General features: G+C 51.9%; 1 protein-coding gene across 2 annotated transcripts; it reads right to left on the reverse strand.

Annotated features, from left to right (window-relative positions):
• Window positions 1–3415: 3415 nt before the first annotated feature.
• On the reverse strand, window positions 3416–24606 carry MEOX1 (mesenchyme homeobox 1). Of its 2 annotated transcripts, XM_015071511.3 has the most exons (4): window positions 24516–24606; window positions 23689–24209; window positions 6864–7036; window positions 3416–5334 (listed from the first exon to the last, which is right to left on the reverse strand). In XM_015071511.3, exons 2-4 carry the CDS (start codon window positions 24155–24157, stop codon window positions 5212–5214), a joined length of 765 nt encoding a protein of 254 aa, XP_014926997.1. In that variant the 5' UTR covers window positions 24158–24209; window positions 24516–24606; the 3' UTR covers window positions 3416–5211. The 2 variants fall into 2 exon arrangements, with proteins under 2 accessions (XP_014926997.1, XP_014926996.1); XM_015071510.3 differs by having other exon boundaries at window positions 23689–24590.
• Window positions 24607–25347: the final 741 nt, after the last annotated feature.

The raw sequence follows: 25347 nt of genomic DNA on the forward strand, positions 1-25347 counted from the left end.
AGAGATAAAAGGGTGGTGGTGACCAGGGATGATGTGACAGTAGAGAAGGGTGTGGAGAGGGTATGGAGAGGGGTGTCAAGATATCTTTGAAGGGGTCTATTCAGGGTTTACAGCAAAGGGAATGGGAGGGTACACGCAGTGAGAGAAGGAACATAGTGACAGCCCCGTGCTGTGGTGGCCAAGAGAGGTCACAATTGGCAACTGATGCGTTGGTAATTGTAAGGGATTAGCTGGCCCAGGTGCCACTGCCTGGCTGAGAATATACAGCTTTCGATGGAAAATATGTCCACTCAATGGAAGGAAAGGAAGCCACCCACTGTGAGCTCTTCTGGTTGCTGGAAGTATAGTGCTTTAGGGGTACAAACAGGAAAGAGTGGATCCCTGCCTGACCCCCATTCTTTTTGTTGAACGGAAGAGCCATGCATGCGTCCATCCCAGGGCAGATATCTGAGGCCCTGAGCCCAGCCGAGGCTCCTTTCACTTGGAAATGGATCCCCTACTTGCTCCCCTTCCCGCTTTCTCTCTGCCTCTCTCTGAAGGGCAGCCACACACCAGCTCATCCGTCCTCGATGCTCGCTCAAGGTTGAAGAAACCCATTACTGAAAAGTTACTGTATGGGAATTCTTGGCCGTTAGGATTCCTACCAAGCCGCCATCTCTGTCACAGTCACTGGTTCACATCAGGGAGTCGCCGGTGGGTGGCCTTGCTTCTCTTGCACAGCTTTGCACCCAAGACAAAGCAGAGGATTTTTACTCACTTGAGGAGCAGCCGGTCCCAGCTACTGTTCGCTGGTCATTCAAATGCCAAAGCTGAACCGTGGGAGGAGAGCAGGGAGCGTTCCAAAGAAATCAGCAAACCCTTGATTGATGTGTGCATCCACCTTTAGTTCCTCCGTAAGACTCTCCTCAACAGCCTTCTTAACCGTGTTGATGGCGGAAATTTAAATTCTCGCATTGAAAGAGACCTTTTTTCCTGCTGATTTTAGAAATTGGTTAATGTTGCTGCCTGACGTTGAAAATTAGTTGGGCCATGTTTCCACATTAACACTTGCTCTGTGTTCCTTTCCAATTGCCTCCTTAAGGGCTCCTGGATGCCTAAGTCCTTGGGAAGGGAATGGGCAAAGGAAGGTAGGAGGGAAATCACACGCAGAGCTAGTGTGTGCATACAGAAGGGTGAGAGGTTTGGTGTTGTGGCAGGGGTGGTAGGATGAGGTGGTAAAGGGAGGCAGGGGCCAGAGCATGGGAACCTTGGAGGCCTGTGAAGGGTTTTGAACTTTATTTTGTAGGTGATGGTGTGTCATTGGTGGGTTTAAAATCCGGGTGACAAAGTTAGATTGTGTGTGTGTGTGTGTGTGTGTGCGTGTGTGCGTGTGTGTGATTGTTTTAGGGGATGGACTTTGAGGAGTCTCAGATCAGAAGGAGGGAGAGCTCCTGGAGGCTTTCATTCACATTGTTGACAGCCTGGACAAAGGCAGGGGTGGTGGGAAGAAGGCACGGTGGGAATGAGGAGTACCTACCTACAAAGGAAGTGAAATGAGCAAGAACTGGTCATTGACGGGCTCCTCAAAGCAAGGCGGTATTAACAAGGTGTCCCAGGTCTCTAGCATGAGTGAATGGGTAGGTTGTGGTGTCACTAACTAAAATAGAGGATTTAGAATACAGAATACTGAGTACAGAAATCAGGGAAATGGAGATTTTCCCTTAAATATTTTGAGTTGGAGAAACCTGTAGTCACCCAGGTGGTATAAGCAATAGGGAGTAGAATATGAAAACGTAAGCTCCCAGATCCCAGTAGAGGCGTGTTGGCCCGGTCCCAGAATGCCTGGATTCAGATCCCAGCTTCATCACTGGTGGTCAGTTTTCACAAGGTGGTGCAGCAGTGACAAATGATCCCCACGTCTTAATGGCTTACAATAAACTTGTAAATCCTCGCTGACGCATATGAAAGTTGTGGGTCGACTTTGGCTTTGTTCCACATCTTTCTCATTCCGGAACCCAGGCTCATGGTGGAACCCTCAACCCAGCCTTGTGCGGAGGGAAAAAAGCAATGGCAGAGACGCACAGCGACTCTAAAACTTCTGCTTAGCCCGGGCACCCAGCCCCTCTGCTCACATTCCATTGGCCAAAGTCAGCCACACGGAAAGCCTGAGGTCAATGAGGTGGGGAAATACACTCTTCCCATGGGAGGTACAGCATGTGGCCATGATCAGAGAGCCGTATTCCCCTAGTGGAGAAGGGAGAAAATAATTGGGCCCATCATACGCTCTTCCGCAACCACCAACAGCTGTAAAACCTTGGCGGTTTACTCAACTTCTCCCTGCTTTCGTTACCGCATCAGTAAAACGGGAGCACTGGTACTATCTCTTAGGATTGTTACATAAAGCACTTAGAACAGTGCCCAACAGAGCACAGAGTAAACACTGTATAAATGTAGGTGGATGGAAAGGAGGAGGGAAGGGGAGCTCTTTTCTAGTGGGCACAGAGTTTCAGTTTGGGCAGATGAAAAAGTTCTGGAGAGGGATAGTGACAATGATTGTACAACGGGACGGTACTTAATGACACAGAACCGTATGCTTAAAAATGGTTAAAGTTTTATGTTGCCCATATTTTACCTTGGTAAAAAAAAAATGTAGGCCGATGGGACCATCTGGGCAGAGCGTGAAGAGTGGGGAAGGCAGTGGGCAGAAGGAGCAAAGCTCGGGAACCAGCAGTAGGGGCAAAAGAACTGAGAAAGGGGTCTGCATGGGAGACAGAGAAGGCACATTCTGGAGAGACCAGGAAAAACAGGACAGGCTGATATCCTCTGAAGCCCCTGGAGTAAAGTTGGGGCGGGGGGGAGGCGCTGGAGTGCCCGAGGATGTCTGTTTTGCTTGTCTTTGAGCCTGAACCTTTTCTTTGGCATCTTGATTTTGGTCTGCTTTCCTCTGCCAGCTCCTGATGATGTCATTTCTGGTCAATGCCCACGTTGGGCCCAGACTGACTCAAGACTGAATCCTGGCCTGGTCTCCTCTCTTGGCGCCCTCCCTCCCCTCTCTGTAGCCAGTCTTACGTTGTGCGTTGTTGACATCTCAGTGAAACTAATCTTTTTTTAATTAAAAAAGACAGAGGATGACGGCCATTGCTTCTTGTGGCATTTGTATTACTATTGGTGTGCATCGTTTTACCCCGGAAAACAAAAACTTCCAGACTCTGAATTTAAAAGTCAGGGGTGCTTGGGGCACCCGGGCAGCTCAGTTGGTTAAGTGTCCTACACTTGATCTCGGCTCAGGTCGTGATCTCTCGGTGCATGCGCTGACAGTGCAGAGCCTGCTTGGGATTCTCTCCCTCCTCTCTCTCTGTCTCTCGCCCACTCACGCTCTCCCTCTCTCTCTCAAAATAAATAAGTAAATGTTAAAAAAAGTTAGGGGGGCTTAGTGTATGGTCAAGATTCCTTTATTAACAAAAGAACCCATCTTTTGTTTACAGAACTTCAATGATTTTATAAGCCATAGGTTAGGGACACGGACAGCTAAAATTTTACAAGGGGACATGGAGACGATGTGGTTGCATATGGAAGAACATTCTTTGCTACAACGATCACACTTGCACCCCCACATTTTGAAGACCCTAAAGGGGGGGCACCTTGATTCTCAGTGCTTTCTTTCTTCCCCTTTTTCTTTGTTTCTAGACATTGTCTGGGTGATCCTCACATGGGCATCACAGGGTTGCACCCAGAGAGAGCGTGGCTCTGCAAGGAAAAAGGCCCGGGAATGTGGTTTTTTTATTGATTTTATTTCTCCAAGAGTTTTCTTACTAAGTGAATTAACCTTGCACAGTTAACTTGATGTCATCTTAAGAAAATATATGAAATATGCTTTAGAAAAAAATTACACATGCTCTAACCAGCCATCTCATTTGGCAATCATTTTCCCCAGCGTCTGTCCTTGCGGGATGGGGAGGTGGGGTTCTTTTTACATGTGAGTGATTAAATCTACACACAAGAGCTCCAAACTCTTGCTGACCTCCCTCTGCGACACCAGCTGGTGTTGGGAGGCAGCGTACGAGGCAGGCCGAGGTCTCTCTCGAAGGCTCCAGTCGCCCCAGGCTGTTTGGCCATCAGTCCCCGGAGGGTCACCCCAGAAGATCTGGGCGGTCCACGTACATAAACTTAGCAGCTCCTCCCATAATGACAGCAATTGTGGAACACATCAGAAGGGCTCCGATGTATCCCATGGAGAAAGAGGGATTGTTTTTCTGTCCCTGTTTGCAGACAGCATCCTTTGAAGGCACAGGATACTTCCGCTCCAAGGATCCACATTTCTAGGTCCTCACTCACTGGCCCTAGAGTGATCTCTTCATCCTCAGAACACAGGGGACACTTTCCAGCCCTCGAGTCAATAATGTGAGCGTCTGGGTAGGTTTTCAATCCAAAAACTGTGGATTGAACAGGAGTAGCTAGCTGCTCAGCAGTCCCAGCCGCATCCCTGAATGGACTCTGAAGAAATGTTGTCCTGGGTCCGTTCTCAGCCACCCAGTCAAGTCAGCGCGAACGGGCTGGTGCGGGGACCGCTTACACCAGCCTGTTTTTCTGACAGTTTTCTGACAGTCATAAACTTGGCCACTCAGACAACAGATTTGGGAGACAAGGACTGAGTTTCTGTCCTCAACCCTCCTCACACTGACTCTCCCTGGGGTTTGGGGGCAACTGAAGGCCCCCATATCCTCAGATATGGAACCCAGAAAGGAAGCGTGGTCCAGGGGGTGCGTGTGTCCTAGTCGTTTCCTTTCTTTTGGAACATTTGCTTTCACAGGTCACTAGTTGGTCCCAGGGCTCCTTTCCCAGCAGATCAGGTGGTGTCCAGACCTGGAGAGGAGGTCTGGCTGGTGCAGGAGGAAGGTGGGAGCAGGAGGTGTGGGCAGCAGCCGAGACACCCTGAGCGACGGTGTGCCCAGAGCTGTTCCCCAGATTCGCTTGGGTTCAGTCCAGTCAGGCTGCTGTAGGATTCCGCAAGAAATGTGGGAAGCCAAGGGCTTGGGGCAGAGCAAAACTGGATAGAACTTTCTGGGAAACTTCAAGGCTTCCAGGAATGCTGGACAGCTTCAGGTTTAAGAGTCACTGCAAGACGTGGAGAGGTGGCCCTGCGGTGGGTGGGAGAAGGTGAAGGTGGGGTTGGGGTGAGGGTAGTTGGGGAGGGGGCTCAGTCCTCAGTCTTTTGTTCCTCCACGGAGACTCTCACTCTGAGCTTGGAGAGGCGGCAGAGTCCCCATCCTCTGGGTCCTGCCCACTGGGGGAGATAGGCTGACCCCCTTTCACACGTTTCCACTTCATCCTTCGGTTCTGGAACCACACTTTGACCTGGCGGAGGAAGCAAAGGAACCTGGTCACTTCAAGGCAGGTGCCACTACCTCCCCGTATGGATGCTCGAGCCAGCAGGTCGTAGTTCCAGGGACCCCCAACTTGAACCTCTGCTTGCCCTGCCCCACTCCTCCAGAGGCACCAGGAACTGACACGACAGGGAGGACACATCAATCTGTCCAGAGGCCTGTCTTGTGTCTCTTGACAAAGAAAGCCTGACAGTCTGGGGACAGGGTCTAAAAGGCACTGGGCATTGGCCCCACCCCCTTTCACATGCCCCGCCCCTCCTGTGGCAACACGCCTCCTTCCGGCTTCTGTTACCCAAGGGTCTGGGAGCAGAGGATTACCACCCTCCTCCCCAGGGACATTTACGAAGCACTAGTCAGTTTAGATAGCTCCGGGCTGCTTACTCCCTCATCTGAGTTTCAGCACTGCCTGCAGGGTGTGGTCACGACCCTGTTTTACAGATGGAGACCTGGAGAGGTTAGGAGGCACATCCCAGAGGTCACAGGGCTAGAAAGTGGTAGAGACAGGACCTGATCTTAGTTTTCTAAACCTAGCACTCCAGCAGAGCCCTTCATCAACTGAAAGTTGCTATCAAATATTATTATAAGACTTTACGCCATGTTAGAGTACGGGTGTGGCTGGAATGCTCTGAGGGAAAGCCCGGAATGAAAGGCCTAGGAAGTTTTTTTTAGGGTGTGCCCAGGAACCAGCTAAAGAACTTATTAGAAATGCAGATTCCTGGCCCCACTTTATTATTACTGCAAAATGGCTCTCCAGCGTTACAAAATCTGCCTTTTATTTTTTTTGACTTTTTATATTTTGTTTAATGTTTATTTATTTTGAGAGAGAGAGAGAGAGAGCGGTTGGGGGAGAGGCAGAGAGAGAGAGGGAGAGAGAGAGAATCCCAAGCAGACTCCACGCTTTTAGTGCAGAGCCTGACACATGGCTCAATGCAGGGCTTGGTGTGGGGCTTACTCTCACAAACCATGAGATCGTGACCTGAGCCGAAACCAAGAGTCAGACGCTTAACCGCTTAACCGACAGAGCCACCCAGGTGACCCTTGAGTTGTTAATTTGATTTTTAAAGTAATCTCTGCACCCAACATGGGGCTTGAACTCATGACCCCAAGATCAAGAGTCACATGCTCTTTGGGCTGAGCCAGCCAGGCACCCCTTAGAGTCTGCATTTTAAGCAAGGGCCTAGACGATTTCAATGCACACTTTGGGAATAACCAGATAAGAGGTTCCAGCCCTGACTGCCTGTGAGAACCATCTAGAAGACCTTTGAAAAACTCCGATGTCCCAGACCAATGAAAACAATCTCTAGGGGTGAAGCCCAGACATCAATGTTATTCAGATCTCTGCGGGTAATTCTCAGTAGAGCCACAGTTGAGAACCACTGCACTGGGCAGAGAGAAGAAAAAGGAGAGGTGTGGGGGGACGTGGGGGGATGTAGGGGGGGGGGGGCAAGAGAGCAGAGGAAAGAAGGGACGGCCGGAGGAGGAGGGGCCCCTGGGCTGCACCTGCCGCTCCGAGAGGTCCAGGTTCACAGCGATCTCGTATCTCCGGAGCCGGGTCAGGTAGTTATGGTGAGCAAACTCGGCCTCAAGCTCCCGAAGCTGCTCCTTGGTGAAGGCTGTCCTCTCCTTTCGAGCCTTGCTGCTGCCATCAGGCTTCCCTCGGCTCTCTGGGTTGTCTGGGGAGAAAGCATCCCAAAGACGAAGATGTGAGCCGCCGAGGTCTCCTCTGTTCCCTTCTATCCTTTAAGAGTCAGGACATCCTTACCTTGTCTTTCTTACTTATTTTTTAAAAAAAATTTTAACATTTATCTTTGAGAGATGGAGAAAGAGCATGAGCAGGAGAGGGGCAGAGAGACAGGGAGACACAGAATCCGAAGCAGGCTCCAGGCTCTCAAACCCACCAAGCATGAGATCATGACCTGAGCCAAAGTCAGACGCTTAACCAACTGAGCCACCCAGGCACCCTGTTTAATGATTTCTACTATCCAGCCCATCCTCCCCACCCCCAACCGCTTGACTTTAGTAGTGGCCAGAAGCTTGTGGGGCAAGAGGTTCTAAAATAAAGGCCCTCTGCCCTCAGCGGCCTTACCATCACCTGAGAACGATCGGAAATGCGTTATCTTCAGGTCTCTTCCCAGACCTACTGAATCGGAAAGTTGGGGCGGGGGGGGGGGGGGGGGGAGGGGGAGGGGGAGGGCCCAGCGGCCCCTACCAAGACTTCAAGGTGAATCTGACTTAAGGTCAAGTTTACAAACCACTGCTCTAAGACCTCACTTCTCAAAGGATGCCATGGCAGCTGCAGCAGGGCCAGGAAGTTGGTCAGACTTGCAGGATCTCAGGCCCTACCCACGACCTGCTGAATCAGAATCACATTTTAGCAAGATCCCCAGGGGAGTTGTGCGCACATGTAAATTGAGAAGTGTGCTGCCTTAAGCTTCTTTTCCCCCTTTGATACCGGGAGGGGCCAGGTCTGGAAAGTTCTGGGCTCTGAGTTAGACACAGCAGGGCCTCAATCGTAACTGCCAACAGTGGTGGCGGGAGCAAGCCCCTTACATGTGTCAGCCACTTAATCCTCACAATAATTCAGCCAGGTGCGTTCTTGTATTAGCCCCAACGTATGGACCAGAAAACTAAGCACAGAGAAGGTGAGCAAGCTGTGCAAGTTCATCCAGTTCATCCAGCCGGGCAGCGGCAGAGGCTGAACTCAAACCCAGGCAGTTTGACTCACATACTGTTGAAGTAAAATCCTTTTAGGGAGGATTTACAAACTGTAGAGTGCGTACAAACGACAGGGACTATATGTTCTCTCCTGAGCAAGGTGAGAGGTGCGTCTGCCTTCACTTTGGTGGTGGGGCCGGAAGGAGACCCAGACACCGGCACAGGTACCCACGCGTGCCACTGTCCCGCGAATGGCTACAGGGCCCACTTTGCCTGCAGGGCTCTAAAATTTAGAAGTCTTTTCGTTTCATTGTCCTTTCACAGACCAGGAGGCCTAGGCTCAGAGTCAGGTGCGTTACTGAAAACTGCGCCCCCACCTCCTGCCCGGTCCACGACCGCATCCCTGTATGTGTGTGTGTGTGTGTGTGTGTGTGTGTGTGTGTCGGGCAGGTGTGGGGGGGGGGAGGGCTTTTAGACAGGGTGGGGGAGGGCAGGGAAGCCGTGCACACTCCCCACCAAGCAGCTACATTGCGAACAGGTGGGGAGGTGGAGACCCCTCGTCAACCCCGTTCCATTCTGGAACTTCGGCCTTGGATGTCGTTCCCCGCAGGCCTTCTCTTGCTTTCCATCAGTCCGTGTTTCGGGTTCCAGTCCCTCCACCCCCGCGTCCCGGTCCCGCCGCCCAGGAGCCAGGGAGAGGGGCCGGGGTGGCAGCTCCCGACGCGGTGGGGGGCGCACCGTGAAAGTGATCCGGGCGCCCCTGCGGGAACAGAGAAGACGGAGGAGCGCACCGCTCCCCACCCCCACCCCCGCCCCCACCAGGATCTCCCTGGAGCTTGGTCGCCCGCGGGACGCGCTCAGGGGGCAGGAAGCCGTTGTACTGACTGTCCCGTGGGCTCTGGAGAAGGCTGGCCCAGACCCCTCCGGAAGCCGGAACGTGGGCCGGGGGGGGGGGGGGGGGGGAGGGGGGGGGGAAGGACACACAGCCCCGGGGGCCAGGGATCCCAGGCAGTCCGAAGGAAGGCCTTGGCAGCCTCCGGCCGCGGGGGGAGGCGGCGGGGGGGGGGGGGGGAGGGGGGAGAGCAGACTTTCCGGAGCACATCCTGGCCGGCCTTTTCCCATCTCAGCCTGACCCACAGCTCACAGTTGTTCCCAGCTCTTCCCTGTCACGATGAGTGAGTGTAAAACCACGCCCCGACTCAAGCGCCAAGGTTGAGTCCTTGGTCTCCTTGCTGGGGCCTTTGAGGAAGTCACTTAACCTCTCTGGGCTTCAGTTGCCTCCTCCAGAAATAAAGCACCTACCTCCCAGGGTTATTGGAAAGCCTGGACCAAGCTCCTGTGTGTGGAAACTGCTTTGGAGACTTTAAAGTGCATGACAAAGAAAAACGTATTCTTCCAATTCTTCGGCTCCCCGAGATGCCATCTGAGGGGCTGTGGTTTCTTGAAGGCTTCTGTGTCCTCAGATGCATTTAATCCGTTCCACAAAACACCCCCAGGAGTATTATTGTCCCCTTTAGCACTGTCGTGTGAAATTTGTGAAAATTTGACTAACAGGGTTCTCTTTCTCCCCGCCAGGAACTGCTTTTTCCCACATGCTCCTGTACCTGGCGCAGTATTCGCTAAACATTTGCTAAATCCTACTCAGTGTACTGAGGAGGAAGAGGCCTCGGAGAGGCCCAGGAACTTGCCCAGTGTGCCCAGCAGTGTTTGGGGGAGGGGAGGGGGGAGTGCAGAACCGAGACTGGGACCCAGATCCCTTTGACTAGAGGTGTGGTGGTCAACGCTGGCCTCAGTCTTCCATCATCCATCTGGCACGGCTTGATCTGGACTCGCAGTTCCGCCTGTCTCCACATCCAGGGCTCCTGGAGGCCGTGTCCCGGATGGAGGCCCACACCTACACTCCCCTTCTTCTGGGCCCGCACAGGTGCGCCCGGGTTCCTATGGAATCCCCAGAAAACAGCCCCTGCCCCCGCCCCTGCCCAGTCCTGCACATAATCCTCCCAGGAGACCCAAGAGAGAGGAGGGGAGGTAGGGAGAGGACCCCTCTGTGTTGGTTTTGGATTGGTTCTTGGACCTCTCTCTGCCCATCTCCCCTCTCCTCTTATTGTCCTGATTTAGGCACTGGGCCTCAGCCTGGGAAACAGTAATGGGGCAGAGAAGCCGGAGCTGGGGAGTGAGCGAGCCATTCTGTGAATGGGGAAGAAGACCTTTCGTCACTGTTAGAAATGACAGAAGGGCCTGAAGTACAGGGGCAGAAGTGGAAGTTCTGCTTTGTTCACCATTTTCATCAAGATCGAAAAAGAAGGATGAGGACAAACCCTGAGCCATTTCTGGCTCGGGGTGTTCGGTCTGCCAGTTCCCGTGCACAGTTCACATGCACACTGCCCTCAGGATAGTTTGACCCCAGGCGAGTTCACCTTTGTTGGGGGGCCTCCTTCCCACCCTGGGCCTCAGTTTCCCCATGCGTAGGAGCATGGGGCTGGGCTGGGTCTTTGCGCCCTTGAGGAGCTGGTGTCAGGGTCCTTCCCCAGTATGCGGCCTGGCATCCCCTTCTTGTCTCCCTACTCTCTCTTCTGTTGAGAACCCCTGGCCTTGAACTTGAGGCCCCTCCAGTTTCAAATATTCTTGTCTGGGCCCCTAGTTCCTCCCTTCAGTCAGATCTGAGGTCATGCTCTCTGCTGTGTTCCAAGGCCGTCCTTGGTCTTCCCAAGGTCCTCAACCCAAAGGTCAGGGCCGTGCCAGGGAACCTCTACCTCCCTCTGGTGTGCAAAGCTCCCCTCCCGGAGCTGAATGGGAGATTCAGATTCTCTCCTTGGAGAATCTGGGCCTTAGCAGGCTCTGAAGAAGAGCTCTCTGACCTGGGGCAACTCTCTGAAGTTCTCTGAACTGCCTTCCTTTGCGAAACAAGCATATCTACATCCACAGGCGATCAGCAGGGGTAAAATGCCACGGGTAACTCGTGTTAACCCCTAGCACGGCGCTGGCTGTGCCGTGAGGCTCCGCCTGAAAGAACCACGAGAAGAGAAGAGGTTCTCCCGGAGACGAAATTGCAGACGTGAGTCACGGTGGAGGTTAGAGATGAGACTTGTCAAGGTACCCCGTCTCCAGAGCTGTGTGGAAGCGATGCCTTTTTAACGTCTGGCCTTTTAGCTGTTTTCCCTTCTCCACTATGTCTCTGCATCTCTGCTTGGACCTGTGTCTCTGGCCCCTAGTATGTCAGCCTTGCAGTGGGGGTGGGGGTGGGGGGTGGCAGGGGGGGAAGTGAATGATTCCAGGCACAGTAACTAAAGCATCAATCAGAATCACACCCCAGCCGTCCTGGTCCTGCTTCTCTTTCCAGGGCAGGGGTGCCTTTTCCAGGACTGCAGAGGGATGGGCTGGTGCTCCGCCGGCCTGCCTCTGTGGCTCAGGAGGAACGGCCCGCCCTGCCCGGCCCCTGCACCACCCTCCCAGCCAGCCAGTGGGGCCACGATGGAACGGTCGTGCCCGGAGAAATGCAAACAGGATGTATGTGTGATTGCGGTTTCCACCATGAGCTTTTCCACCATCCAAGGTAAATTATTTCATAAATAGCTGTCAGTTTTGGCAGGCCTTCCTAAAGTTAGCAGACAGCTTTATCGGAGCTACAAGGAAGTTCAGACAGACGCTGGGGAACATGCCTTTTTGGAGGCCTGTATCCCTACTCCCCAGTTGTCATGGCCATTTTCCATAAATTTCTGTCCAAGACGATAGAAAGCCACAGGCTGTGCATTCAAATAACAACTTTGCTGTTGACAATGGGTCTCTTTTCCCCAGAGATAAACATCTTTGGGGCTTTCACATTTACTGCAGAATCATAGAACAGTAGCACTGGAAGAGGCTCAGAGCTATCTCCAGTCACCTTTCCATTTACAGGGGAGTCTAGAGTAGGTGAGAGAGAGCCTAAGACACAGCTAGTTAGCGGCAGGGCTAGACCTCAAACCCAGATTCCCTCGACAGGAAGCTCTTCCACATCTTGGGCTGCTTCCTGTCGTGTCCTCTTAATTATTCTGTAGGGCAGGTAAGATACACACCAGCCCATTGAACAGATGAAGAAATGAAGACCCAGAGACTGAAAGGCTTGGTGGAATTGCCCCGGTACCAGTCTGGGGCTACGGCCAATGTGTCACATTGTGCAGGGGGGACGGTGAGCACAGAGGCTGTGCTCACTCCAGGGACATGTCCGTTGTGCGTCCATGTCTGATTCCCTGGGACTCCCCAGGGAGGAGAAAGGGAGGAGACACCTGGGGCATGCTGTCAGCAGGTGAAACCTTGGCAAACCCTCTGAAAATGGCAAATGTGGCTTCCTGGGCTGTCACAGTGCGGGCCTTTGACGTCCTTGTTAGTTCTGATACTTTTCAACTTCGGGAGGAGTCAAAGTGCATCAAAGTCGACCGGACCCAGATGGAACCAGCCTAAGACAAGTTGCACTTTTGTGTCCCAGGACGTCCTTGGCTTTGGCTTCCTGGGATTGGCCTGCCTGTCTCACTGGGCCCCCGTGAGCTCCACCCACCTCCAGGTCCGGGCCCTTTCCCTCTCCTATGGGTGCCCCAAAAGACATGGGGAGGGTTCGCAGCCTCTTTGAGGAGCCCAGGAGTAGGTGGGGGGAATTCAAAGTATGTTTCCTGGGAGAGAAGCAGATTGTTCTGGAATGGAAATGCTTGGTGCTATAGTCCTTGCTGAAGGACCCAGGTGGGGTGGGGTAGTGGGGGTATGCGGTGGTGAGGGAGAGGGGAATCGACAGGCGGTGAGATGGAGTGTAGATGGCCGTGGAATAAGGGAGCACAGAGGTGAAGGGGAAGGGGCGCCGTGGAAATGAGGGCCGGGAGCAGCAGCAAGCCTCTGAGATGGGCGGCGGGGGGAGGCACGGGCAGCTCTGGGTTTTGTTTGTTTATAAGTTCCAGATGTCGCCCTCAGCTGTCACCAAAGGAAGTGTGGGCTTCAGGACCAGACCCCACTGCTCACACTGTTCCTCCACCACTGTGTTCAAGGAACACAGGGACACCATGAAATAGAAAAGGCTGGGAAGGGGGTGGGGGAGGAATCTTGGCCAGAGGCCAGGGAAGCCCAGCTCAGGGGGCAGAAAGGGCACTGGGGGACAGGCGCTGCTTCAGGGGGGTCGGCAGGGGAAGGAAGAACTGTTTTGCTTCTGGAATCGTCCCCACCCCCCTGGGCCCAGATGTCCTGACTTATTCAAGCCAGAGAAATAGGTGAGTAGGGCGGGACCTCTGAGCCCCCGCCCTGGCAGGACGGTGGGCAGGCCTGAGTTTGCTCCTCGCTGACCTTCTTACAGCCCATGAACTCTTCGGACCCTTTTGTGTTAGATGCTGGTCAGAATTGTGCTGCTTTGGTGGATACTGACTTTCTGCAGAACTTCCAGACCGTATCTGTCTGGGGCCCGAGGGGACTCAGGCACAGGGTTTGTGCTGATGCCTCTGAGTTCAGACAATGGCCAAGGCCTCGAGTCCTGATGTGGGCCCTGATCTCTGCCTGACTGTGGGGGGCAGAAGCTCTCACCAGGCGGGATGTGGAGTACCTGTCTCTCCTTCCACACTGGCCGCTCTGGCTCCTAAGGCTTCTTCCTCGCTGGGGGGTGGGGGGGGTGAGGGTGGGGTGTCTGGAGTTGGAGTTGGAATGAGGGGGGCTGCAGCCGTTGCGTGCCCCTCAAGCCACACCCTGCCCAGCACTGCAGTGACCCTGGACCAACGAGCCCTCAGAGACAAGGCAGAGCCAGCTGGTGGCGGGCTTCAAAGGCCCCCTCTGACCTCGGGTCCCTGCCTTGCCAGGTTTTGAGCACAGGTGACCTGGGATGCAGCCAGGGTCGGGGAAGACTTTGAAAAGAGAAGGGTTGCTCATTTGTGGGCTTGGAAACAATGGATTGAAGGGTTACCAAGTGCTGGCTGTGTCTTTACATCTACGATCTCATCTTGTCCCACAGCAACCTTGCGAGGTAGACCCGTGATCCTCATTTTTCAGAGGAGGCTGGGACTCAGTGGGGTGTAGCACTCGCTGGAGCTCACACAGACGGGAAGCTGTGGATCTGGGACTGCGTCCAGCTCTGCCCTGTTAGTGCACTTAACATTAGCCCCCGAGCCCCTCCCCCCACCCTCTTTACTAGGCTGCAGCCCAGCACGGAGGGTGGGCACGGATGTGACATCACCTGGCATGGTACTCTGCGACCCAAGTGACACTGAGGTTGTCCGTTCATTTCATTATCACCTCATTTCCTTCTTCCTGTGTCAAACAGCCCACTTCTTCAAAGATTCATTCGTGGGGCACCTGGGTGGCTCAGTCGGTTGAGTCCAACTCTTGGTTTCCGCTCAGGTCATGATCTCACGGTTTTGTGAGTTCAAGCCCTGTGTCAGGCTCACGGCGCAGAGCCTGCTTGGGATTCTCTCTCTCCCTCTCTCTATCTCTCTCTCTCACTCTGCCCCTCCTCAACTCGTGCTCTTTTAAGATAAATAAATAAACCTTAAAATAAAGATTAATTCCTAAAAGTGTCTTTCCTTGTAGGTGTAAGATAAGAATGTAAGGATCTTTTTGTAGCCAGAAGCAATGCTCTGAGTGGAAAAGCTCTAGTGGCCAACAGGACCCGGGGCTAGGAAAGTTCTGAGGTCATGCACCCCTGAGATGCTGCTCTCACTTAACTGGAGCCTTGGTGCCACAGCTAGAACCTTGCCCTTGTTCTTATACCTCCTGTTTATGGGCTGAATTGCCCCCTCCTCCCCCATATGTTGAAGTCCTAACTCCCAGGACCTCAAAATGGGACTGTATTTGGAGATAGTGTCTTCAAAGAGATGATTAAGTTAAAATGAAGCCATTAGGGTGGACCCCGATCCAATCCGACTGGTGTCTTTGTAAGTAGAGGAGATTAGGACACAGAGAGAGACACCAAGGATGCCCACACACAGAGAAAAGACCACGTGAAACCATGGCAGAAAGACGGCCATTTGTAAGCCAAGCAAAGAAGCCTCCAGAGAAAACAAACCTGCTGCCATTTTGATCTTGGGCTTCTAGTCTCCAGAGCTATGAGAAAATAAGCGTCTGCTGTGTAAGCCGACCAGCGTATGGTGATTTGTTACGGCAACCCGGGCAGACTGAGATGCCCCTAAATCCCCGGAGCCAGCGTTCGCCTCTGAGGAGAGGGACCAAGGCCAGGAAGGGTGCTTGGCAAGGCTGATGCCAGTCCACAGGAGACTTCTCTGCAAATTAGAAAAGGTGCCCTTTCGTCTAGACCTGAAACACAGCCACACATCCATATGACAGCTGGGCCCTCCAGCTGCCCAGCCATCGCAGCCCCCCTAACTGTCCTAGTGGAGTGAGTGAGTCCACCATATTTTTCTGCCACAGAAGCTCTACTTGCTTCCCAGCCTTGGTGGCCCCGGTACTTGGGAGCTGACCTGAGTACCCTGTGGGGCACTCCTGCGGAGAAGTGGCCGGCCCAGTGGCTGTTCGTTGTGTCTTTCTGACCCCAGCACTAGCCCTGACCCTGGGCTGGTTTTATGATTGAAGTCCGGCTGTCTGCACACTCTTTCCTGAGCGAGACTGTAAAAGTCCTGATGAATTTTACAGGAGTTCATCACACATGGTGGAAACCCCCGGGACCAGGTGGCACAGCCACTCTCAGAGAGAAGGTGAGAAAAATGAATGGATGGATGGATGGATGGATGGATGCCAGGCTGTAACAGAGGCTATTGACCAGATATCGAATGAGCTCCTCCCGTGGTAAATGTTCTAGTCGGTGCTAGGGAGACCGCATAGGGAAACCAGTTATCGTTCTGGCCCTCCAGACACCTCAGTTTTAGGGAGAAGGGAGCCATATGCTGTAGCTCTGGATGAAAGGCAAACTGGGTTTGATGCAGAAATGGAGGTACAAAGGAGGCATGTTCTGTGTCTTGGGAGAGGGAGGTCAGGAAAGGATCCTTGGACACTCACCAAACTAGAAACAGCAGGGGATTGTCTCAATATAATAAAGGCCGTATATGAAAATCTCACAACCAACATCATACTCAATTGTGAAGCAAAAACAAAACAACAGCAACAACAAAAACCAACGTACAATGAAAGAAATAAAATGCATGTATTTTGGAAAGGAAGAAGTAAAAATGATCTCTGTTGACGCATGACACGATCTTGTAGGTGGAAACCCCGAAAGATTCCATAAAGAAAACCTCTCGGAACTAACGAACGAATTCAGCAGAGTTGCAGGATACAACATCAACACACCAAGATCAGCTGTGTTTCTATCCACTACCAGTGAACAATCTTGAAAGGGATATTAAGGAAACAATTTACATTGACAATGGCCTCACTTACCCAGTCCCTAGCAAAATCCCAACGGCATTTTTTGCAAAGCTGGAAAAAAAAAATCATCCTAAAATTCATATGGAATCTCAAAGGACCCTGAGCAGCCACAACAATCTTGAGAAAGTGAAACAGAGGGAGGCCTCACAACTTTCTGATTTTTAAAACGTATTACAAATCGGCAGTAATCACAACAGTATGGCACTGGCATAAAGTCAGACGTGTAGAACGATGGAACAGAATACTTATGACGTCAGCCCTCACATATATGGTCAGATGAGCTTCAACAAGGGTGCTAAGGCTACAACGGTAGGGAAAGGATGACCTTCCATAAATGATGTGGGGGAAACTGGATATCTACATGCAAAAGAATGAAGTTGGACCCTTACTTACTTAACTCACAGCATATTAAAAAATTAACTCAAAATAGTTTAAAGACCTAAACATGAGATTTAAAACTGTGAAGCCTCTAGAAGAAAACACAGGGAAAAATCTTCATGACATTAGGTTTGGCAATGATTTCTTGAATATAGCACTAGAGGCACGGGCAACAAAAGCAAATATAGAGAAATGAGACTACGTCAAACTTAAAAAGTCTATGCAGCGGAGGGAGCAATCAACAGAATGTAAAGGCAAGCTACAGAGCGGGAGAAAATATTTGCAAACCATAGACTGATAAGGGATTAATATCCAGAATATATAAAGAACTCCTACAAGTCAGCAGCAAAAGGCAGGCAATCCAACTAATAAATGGGCAAAGGACTTGAATAGACATTTCTCCAAAGAAGATCTACAACGGGCCGAAAGGCATATGCAAAGATGTTCAACATCACCAAGCATTAGGGAAATGCACATCAAAACCATGATGAGTTATCGTCTCATGTCTGTTAGGAAGGCTACTGTCAAACAAACAAACCAAAACCAACCAACCAACAAACAAACAAAACAGAAAAGAACAAGTGTTGGTGAGGTTGTGGAAAAATCAAAACTCTTGTGGGGCGCCTGGGTGGCTCAGTCGGTTGAGCCGCCGACTTCAGCTCAGGTCATGATCTCGCGGTCCGTGAGTTCGAGCCCCGCGTCGGGCTCTGTGCTGACAGCTCGGAGCCTGGAGCCTGTTTCGGATTCTGTGTCTCCCTCTTTCTCTGCCCCTCCCCTGTTCATGCTCTGTCTCTCTCTGTCTCAAAAATAAACAAACATTAAAAAAAAAACAAAAACAAAAACTCTTGTGCACTGTTGGTGGGATTGGAAAATGGTGCAGTGGCTATGGAAAAGGGTATGGAGGTTCCTCAAAAAATTAAAAATGGAATTACCGTGGGATCCAGCAATTCCACTTTGAGGTATGTATCCAAAAGAATTCAAAGGCAGAATCTTAAAGAGATATTTGCACACCAGTGTTCATTGTGGAATTATTCATAATGGCCAACTTGGAAGCAACCCAAGTGTCTGTCCATCAACAGGTGAATGGATATAGCCAAGGTGGTGTATACATACAATGGGATATTATTCAGCCTTAACAAAGAAGGAAAGCCTGTTATCTGCTGCAACACGGATGAAGCTGGAGGACATCGTGCTAAGTAAAATAAGTCAGTCACAGAGAGACAAATACTGCGTGACTTCACTCACACGAAATATCAAAAGTAGTCTAACTCTTTTTTTTAGATCAGCCTTTAATAACACTTGGTATTAAAAGGCCAAGTGAAATGGGTTTAACTTTGGCCTAAACGAACTCCGTGTTCTGTTCGGATTTACTCTTCATCCAATATAATGGTACAGCCCCACCTCAGCCCACCCCCTGGCCACCCCCTCCTCCCGCCCCCACACCTTGAGGCACAGAAACAGAAAGTTGAATGCTATTTGTCAGGCCCGGGGAGAAGGAAAAGGAGAAAGTTGTTTTTCAATGGATTTAGGATGTCGGTGTTGTGAGATGAAAAAGTTCTAGAGATTTGTTGCAGGACAATGTGTATAGATTTAACACTACTGGGCGGTACACTTAAAAATGATCACGATTTGGGGCGCCTGGCTGGCTCAGTCAGAGGAGCATGTGACTCTTGATCCCAGGGTTGTGAGTTCGAGCCCCACACGGGGTGTAGGGATTGCTTAAATAAATAAAACTTAAAAAAATATTTTAAAAAATGATCACGATGGTAGGGGTGCCTGGGTGGCTCAGTTGGTTAAGCGTCCGACTTCGGCTCAGGTCACGATCTCACCGTTCATGGGTCTGAGCCCCATGTCAGACTCTGCTGATAGCTCAGAGCCTGGAGCCTGCTCCCGATTCTGTGTCTCCCGCTCTCTCTGCCTCTCCCCACCACCTCTTGAAAATAAATAAACATTAAAAAAAAAAAAACTTGTCTTGGGGCGCCTGGGTGGCTCAGTTGGTTAAGCGTCCGACTTCAGCTCAGGTCATGATCTCGCGGTTCATAGGTTTGAGCCCTGTGTTGGGCTCTGTGCTGGGCTCTGTGCTGACTGCTCAGAGCCTGGAGCCTGCTTCTAATCGTGTGTGTGTGTGTGTGTGTGTGTGTGTGTGTGTGTGTCTGCCCCTCCCCTGCTCTCACTCTGTCTCTCTCTCTCTCAAAAATAAATATTTAAGAAAAATGATCACGATGGTAAGTTTTATTTATGTGTGTGTGTGTGTTTTTTTTTACCATAGTATGTATGTATGTATTTTTTTTTTCAAAGATTTTATTTTTAGGTAATCTCCATACTCAATGTGGGGCTCAAACTCACACCTCTGCGATCAAGAGTCACATGCTCTACCAACTGAGCCAGCCAGGTGCCCCTGATCATAATTTTTAAAGTGGAGATTTCAAATACAAGACGTCCCATGGTAAGAAATCTCAGGAGAGCTCCTCTGTGCCATTATAAGCTATATATTTAGAAAATCAGCACAGGTTCTAGTGAAAACTAAAAGCTGCAACTTCTCAGCAGCAGCTTCCACTGAAATGATGCTAGGTACAAGGGGAACCGTAGCTTTTAAAAAAGAGAGGAGGGGCGCCTGGGTGGCGCAGTCGGTTAAGCGTCCGACTTCAGCCAGGTCACGATCTCGCGGTCCGTGAGTTCGAGCCCCGCGTCGGGCTCTGGGCTGATGGCTCAGAGCCTGGAGCCTGTTTCCGATTCTGTGTCTCCCTCTCTCTCTGCCCCTCCCCCGTTCATGCTCTGTCTCTCTCTGTCCCCAAAATAAATAAACGTTGGGGAAAAAAAAAAAAAAGAGAGAGAGGAAAGATTCTTTGAGGCGGTGATTTTCGAGCTGGATGTTAACATCAGAAGGGTTTCAACAGGCAGAGGAGTGGGAGACGGGGAGGATGCTTGAAGCAAGGGAAAGTTCTTCGGCAAATGAGGTTGGGAGGAGAAAAAGGGGGGTGCGTTTGCAGGGCAAGTGAACTCATGTGGCTGGAGGCTGTAAGGAGACAGGACAAAGCGAGTCTGAGGAAGGCAGGGGGAGTACGTGAGAGCACTAGCGAGCAGAGCTGAGCCCCAGCATGGTGGGGGTGGGGGTGAGGGTAGAACCTCTCCCAGGCGGGAGATCGGATTCACCTACAGCCAGGCGGATCACGCGCGACCTTCCCTTGAACCCCGCCAGGAAATCACCGCGAAATCCCTCATTCCCATAAATTAAAGACGACCACGGTAGCAAGACAGATCGACAGATCGAGGGCAAACAACAGTGGCCTCACAGCTGTCCCTGCCAGCAGGGATCTTTAACACCCATGGGCCCTGGGGCTGGGAGTGTTTGCGGTAAGACAACATCACACTGGTCTCCTAAATCAGTTGTGTGCTGTGAACCAACAGAAGGTCTCTGAGTGGGAGCCAGAGACCCCTGCTTTCCTGATCATTTATTTAATCAGCTCCACTTCTAGTGGGGGTGATAGGGGCGCAGCTGGGACTGGCAGAAGGAGAGCGGAGAGCAGAGAACGTTCCTCTTGAAACAAACTTCCAGTAACTTTCTGTTCCTGGAGCCGCCTCCGCCGGCCAGTATGGGGCCCTTTCGCCAGGCACGACTCACCCCCCAACCTCTCCAGCAGAACTCTGGGGTCCAAGCTCCTAACTGAGGACAACTGGGTTTGGGGACCAGGGATAACTGCAAGGCGTTCCCATGTCTTACACCCCAAGTTCAGCAATTTCTGAGTCAGTGTATTTGAAATATTCAATTCCGTCGACCCCCTTATGTTCTGAAGGTTGGTTCTGGAAACATGGGCCTAATAACATTCAGAGCGGCTATTTATTGAACTCATGTGCCAGGCACAGTGCTAATCTCAGGGATCAGTGCATTTAACCTTCACAGTGACTCTGTACGGAAGGTGCTTTTGTTATGATACCATTCTGCAGCTGGGGAAACAGAGGCTCAAAGCAATTAAGAAGTCTTCCAAAGTCACGCAACCTGTCTGCCTGCCTCGCGAAGAATTCTGGAAAACACACTTCTTTTTTTTTTTTTTAATGTTTATTTATTTTTGAGAGAGACAGAGTGTGAGCAGGCAAGGGGCAGAGAGAGACAGAGACACAGAATCTGAAGCAGGCTCCAGGCTCTGAGCTGTGGGCACAGAGCCCCATGCGGGGCGTGAACCCACAAACAGTGAGGTCACGACCTGAGCTGAAGTCGGACGCTCAACCAACTGAGCCACCCAGGCGCCCCATGGAGAACACATTTCTAATCCATGGTTGATTAATCTTCAGAGATAGTTTAGCAAGGGCATGTGAGACACACAGCGCAAAATGCAGGTGGTGTCAAACCCTCAGTAATCAAGAGAAATAATATCTGAATGCAACGTTTTTAAAAAATCAAAGTTAAGGGGCCCCTGGGTGGCTCAGTTGGCTAAGCGTCCGACTTTGGCTCAAGTCATGATCTCGCAGTTCGTGGGTTCGAGCCCCCCCGTCAGGCTCTGGGAGCCCGGAGCCTGCAGCCTGCTTTGGATTCTGTGTCTCCCTCTCTCCCCACCCCTCCCCCCCCCCGCCCCCGCTTGTGTTCTCTCTCTCAAAAATAAATAAGAATAAATAAATAATTTAAAAACTTAATGTGGAAAAAAAATCCCTGTGGAACAAAACATCAGAATTTTAAACAGAGAATGCAAGCCGTGACTCAGGATCAGTGGAGTGGGATGCGGGTTCTTTCTGGGTTTGTTCCCCGTGAGCTGGATTCCAGATTCCTAGAGCTGGCTGTGAACCTTGCTCACCTGCTTTCCCCTTTCTTCGGGCTCTTAAGAAGCTGATCTTTCCTGCCTCGGCCCCCTCCAGTTCAATTCCAAAGGGAAAGACTCAAGCAACTAGCTGGGCTGTAAAGATTCCCATGCTGAACAGAGAGAGTGGGTCGGGAAGCCTAAGAATGAATGAAACTCAGCTTGCTGTGCCCTGCCCGACTGCTGTTGCCATCGCTGCTGCTCCTGAGGGGACCCGGACGGACGGGGATCCCGGGGCCCATGAGAATCTGCACCGCCCCCCCCCCCCCACCAGAGGCTGACCCTGTGAAGAGCTGCAGGGCATTCAGTGGAGGGTGTCCTTGTGCTCTTGGGATGGTCACCTGCTTGGCACGGGAGCTCACTCCCTAATGCAGTGCCACAGGCCACTGGCCCGAAGCAATGATGACACATTTGGGTCTGGCTGAAACACAGAATGATTTTGCCTCAGCCCAGCCCCTTGCCTGTGCCTTCTGGTGCCTCGGCTCCCAGTTCCCTGGAAAGCGGCTGCCAGCCCCTCCCCCTCTCTCTGTCCCTCATGTGCGCTCTCTCTCAAAATAAATAAATAAACTTAAAGAAAAAAAAGTGGCTGGATGCATCGGGGGAAGATGTGGGCAGGGGAGGTACCGGGCAGGCGCCACGGAGGGAAGAGCTCTTCGACTGGGCACAGAGCCAAGTCGCTGAGAGTCCCTTGGCGAGGAGAAGCAGAAAGTGCCCCATCTCGGCACATCTCCAGCCAGGGCTAGGAATAGTTCAGGATTTAACCAGCTGGAGATTTAAAGGGCCCTCCTATCAGGCAGCCAGGAGGCCTGTGGTCACTATCATCCATCGTGAGCGTGTTGAGGGGCTTCTTTAAGCACGGAGAGTGAATATTTCCGAATGAGGATTCTGTTTGAAATCTGCTGAAGGGTGCGGGCTTTGGGGTCTGAGGTCTAGGGTTTGAGCTCGGTTCTAGGGTTACCAGATTTGCCCAGGGTTGAGGGGTTTCCTGGGATGCTGGATTTTCAATGCTAGCCCCGGAAAAGTCCTGGGCAAATCCAGATAAGTGGGTCACTATCTAGACTCCATTCTAGCAGGGTTCCCCTCAAACTCTGTCTCTCCTTTTCCACGAGTATAGGACGGAGATACTGATCAGACCTGCTGTACCAACTTCACACACTGGCAGGACCCAAAAGAGCTAACGTGTTTCCTGCAGCATCTCGGAACCACCGCCCCCCCCTGCCAAAAGAGCACATCCAATGCTAGACAGGCAGCTTCTTCTCCCTCTCAGTTTGAGCCCTTTGGGGTGTGAGACCTTTACATTCATCTCTGCGTCCCCGGCGCCTTGGGCAATGCATGGCGAAGAGAAGATTCTCTGGAAGTCTGCGCTACATTGAAAGTGCTTCGCAAAGCAAAGCACAGAGTGTTCTTGTTGACTGGGTGGCACTCTCCTCTTCTACCTGCCCCTGTTTAGCCCCGTGAGAAGGTCCTCTAGAGGTTCAGACAGACAGACCCTGCTCCGAGGACGGCTGTGAGGAGGACACAGCGGGCAGTGGGGACAGGAGGCACGGGCACAGCCTTGTTCTTAACACGCTAAGCTGCCCTCTTGGCCCAGGTACGGGCAGGGTGATACCTTGTGGGCAGTATGTCCTCAATCTCGGTACCCCATCTCCTCCTTACCCCTTGCCTCTCCCATCCTGGTCCAGGCCTGCTTCTCTGCCTCTAGCCTCCTGGAGACATAGAGTCCTGGCTCTGCTTGACATCCCAGGGTCCCAGCCTCGTCCTAGCCCTCCGAGCCCCCATCTCAGCTGACTCCTCTGCCGAGCAAACCCTTTGGCTCTGGGACCATTTGGAGCCTGCCGGGGCATGGTGGGGAGAAGCATGAGCCAGAGGCAGCCCGGATTCAGGAAAGCCCCTCTCCAGCCCTTGCCAGCCTGCACTGTCCCACGTATCCTCCCAATCCTTGTGGATCTTATTTCACTCACTTGCTGAAATAATCTTCCCGGGGTCCAGGGGTGCTGGGGGCGCAGAGACAAACCCCATCACCAGAGAATCCTGGACCTCTGAGTAGAAGGAACCCAAAGGTAACTCCTGCCTTTGCGTAGATGAGACATTATCGTTTGCAATTCCTGGTCAGGACAGCTCGGCTCAGAGAGGGAAAGCAACCAAGCAAAGGAATGTTCAGCTGCTCCTCAGCCACATACCTGAACTCTCCTTTTTCCGTCTGGTGGACTTCTTCTCCGTCTCGTGGGCAGTGCTCCCCAGGACCTCGTAGTCCTCACCTGGGCCTCCCGTGGTGTCCACCAGGCCCGGGCTGCTGGCCCCCACGTCCCTGGAGCCCCCAGCTGGGCCCGGGTTGAGCCTGCGCCGGGCCTCTGAGACAGGGAAGTGCCAGTCGGGGGGCTGCGGGAAAGCGGGGTGCTGTTCAGTGAAGACGCGCTCCTCCCGGGGAAGGCTGTGTGGGGCGGCTGCCAGGCAGGAGGCTGAGAAGTCGGGGTACGCTGCCGTCGCTGTCGCCGGGAAGTCTGGTTTCTGGTGGAAGGAGAACGGTGTTGGCGGGTAGTGGGGCAGCCCCGAGGCCCCACTGCCTTCAGAGTGGGGATTTCGAAGGCAGCCCCAGACCGGGGCTGGGGGGTGGGGGCTCCTCATGCAGCTGCTGGCCACGGGATCCATCTGGGGGTCTGTCGTTGCACGCCTCAGTCTTTTCAAAGTTTTGATTCTCACGCTTTTTATATTCAAGTTTTGAACAATGCCAAAAAAAAAAAAAAAAGATAAATAAATAAATAAGAGGGGAGAACGATCAGCGGAAATTTCACCCCAGGAACCAAAACCAAAACGAAAACTGAAGTCTCTCCTTCAAGTAGGCACGCATGTGGCCGGCCACGCGTCTGGGTGCGGGCACACCTATGTCAGGCTTCACTCCTGGCCTCCTGCCCCTCCCCGACACGCCAGCCTGCCTAGTGGGGTCCCCTGTACGTGTATGTGTCGCCGATGACACTAAAACATTTTCACTGTGTCAGCCCAGACGCACCAGCTGATGAGCGCTCGTCCTGGAGCCCGCAGCAAATGCCTGCCGAGGGCTGGACCAAGGCTGTGAGGCACACTTTTAAATCCTGCGGTGGGGAGAGAGTGACACATTTCTGAAGTGAAACATGAGAGAGGAGAGGGAGGGGTTAACCAGCACACACACGATCCCCTCCAACCAAAACCCCGAGCAGGCAACTATTAATCATCAGAAACCTTATATGCACATCTAATGGGATTTGCAGATGGAGACTTTTAAAGAAACATTGTCTGTATTGCGTTTTTTTAATTTTAAGGGGAGAGAGCAGTGCGCGCACACACACAACTTCTTTAATGTGCCTCCTGTACGCTATGAAGTTATTTTATTGCGCTGTTAACAAAATTCCCCAAGTCTTGGATTTGGAAAAAGCCTGAAGTCAGATCCAGAATCCATCAAGTGCCAAATTCCAGGGAGTGAAGCAGGGAATAAATGCAAGAGACAAGTTTGCTGATTGCATTTGATTTAAAGGCCCTTCTGCTGCTGCTTGCAAAAAGGAAGGTGGATTAAAAGAAATCTTTTTTTTTTTGCAAGTCTCAGCGGCCCACTAGGGACTGTAGCATAGAGAAAGACACACTCCAGAAAAAAAAATTCTTTCTCTCTGCCCAAAGTGACATTCCCACTTTCTCAGTAACTTAAAAAAACAATCAGATTCTTCCTTCCGTTCTTTAACCCCAACTTACATGCCAATTAGCTACGATCTTCTCTAGGTTGCATGTGGGGGGCGGCGGGGGGAGGGTTTCAAGTCATTTTTCTCCACAGCAAAGGGAAGGTTTTTAGGGTAAGGTTCTTGACGTTTCTC

The sequence above is a fragment of the Acinonyx jubatus genome, chromosome E1, assembly GCF_027475565.1.
Source record: "Acinonyx jubatus isolate Ajub_Pintada_27869175 chromosome E1, VMU_Ajub_asm_v1.0, whole genome shotgun sequence".
NCBI classification, from domain to species: Eukaryota; Metazoa; Chordata; class Mammalia; order Carnivora; family Felidae; genus Acinonyx; species Acinonyx jubatus.

Bases quoted from the DNA above. Each gene is read 5' to 3' on its own strand.
- MEOX1 (XM_015071511.3), bottom strand. From the start codon at position 24,157: ATGGATCCCGTGGCCAGCAGCTGCATGAGGAGCCCCCACCCCCCAGCC. The intron at 7,037-23,688 runs GTATGTGGCTGA...CTTTCTCCCCAG, and splicing joins ACGGAAAAAGGAGAGTTCAG to ACAACCCAGAGAGCCGAGGG. The intron at 5,335-6,863 runs GTGCAGCCCAGG...TTCCTCCGCCAG, and splicing joins TGGACCTCTCGGAGCGGCAG to GTCAAAGTGTGGTTCCAGAA.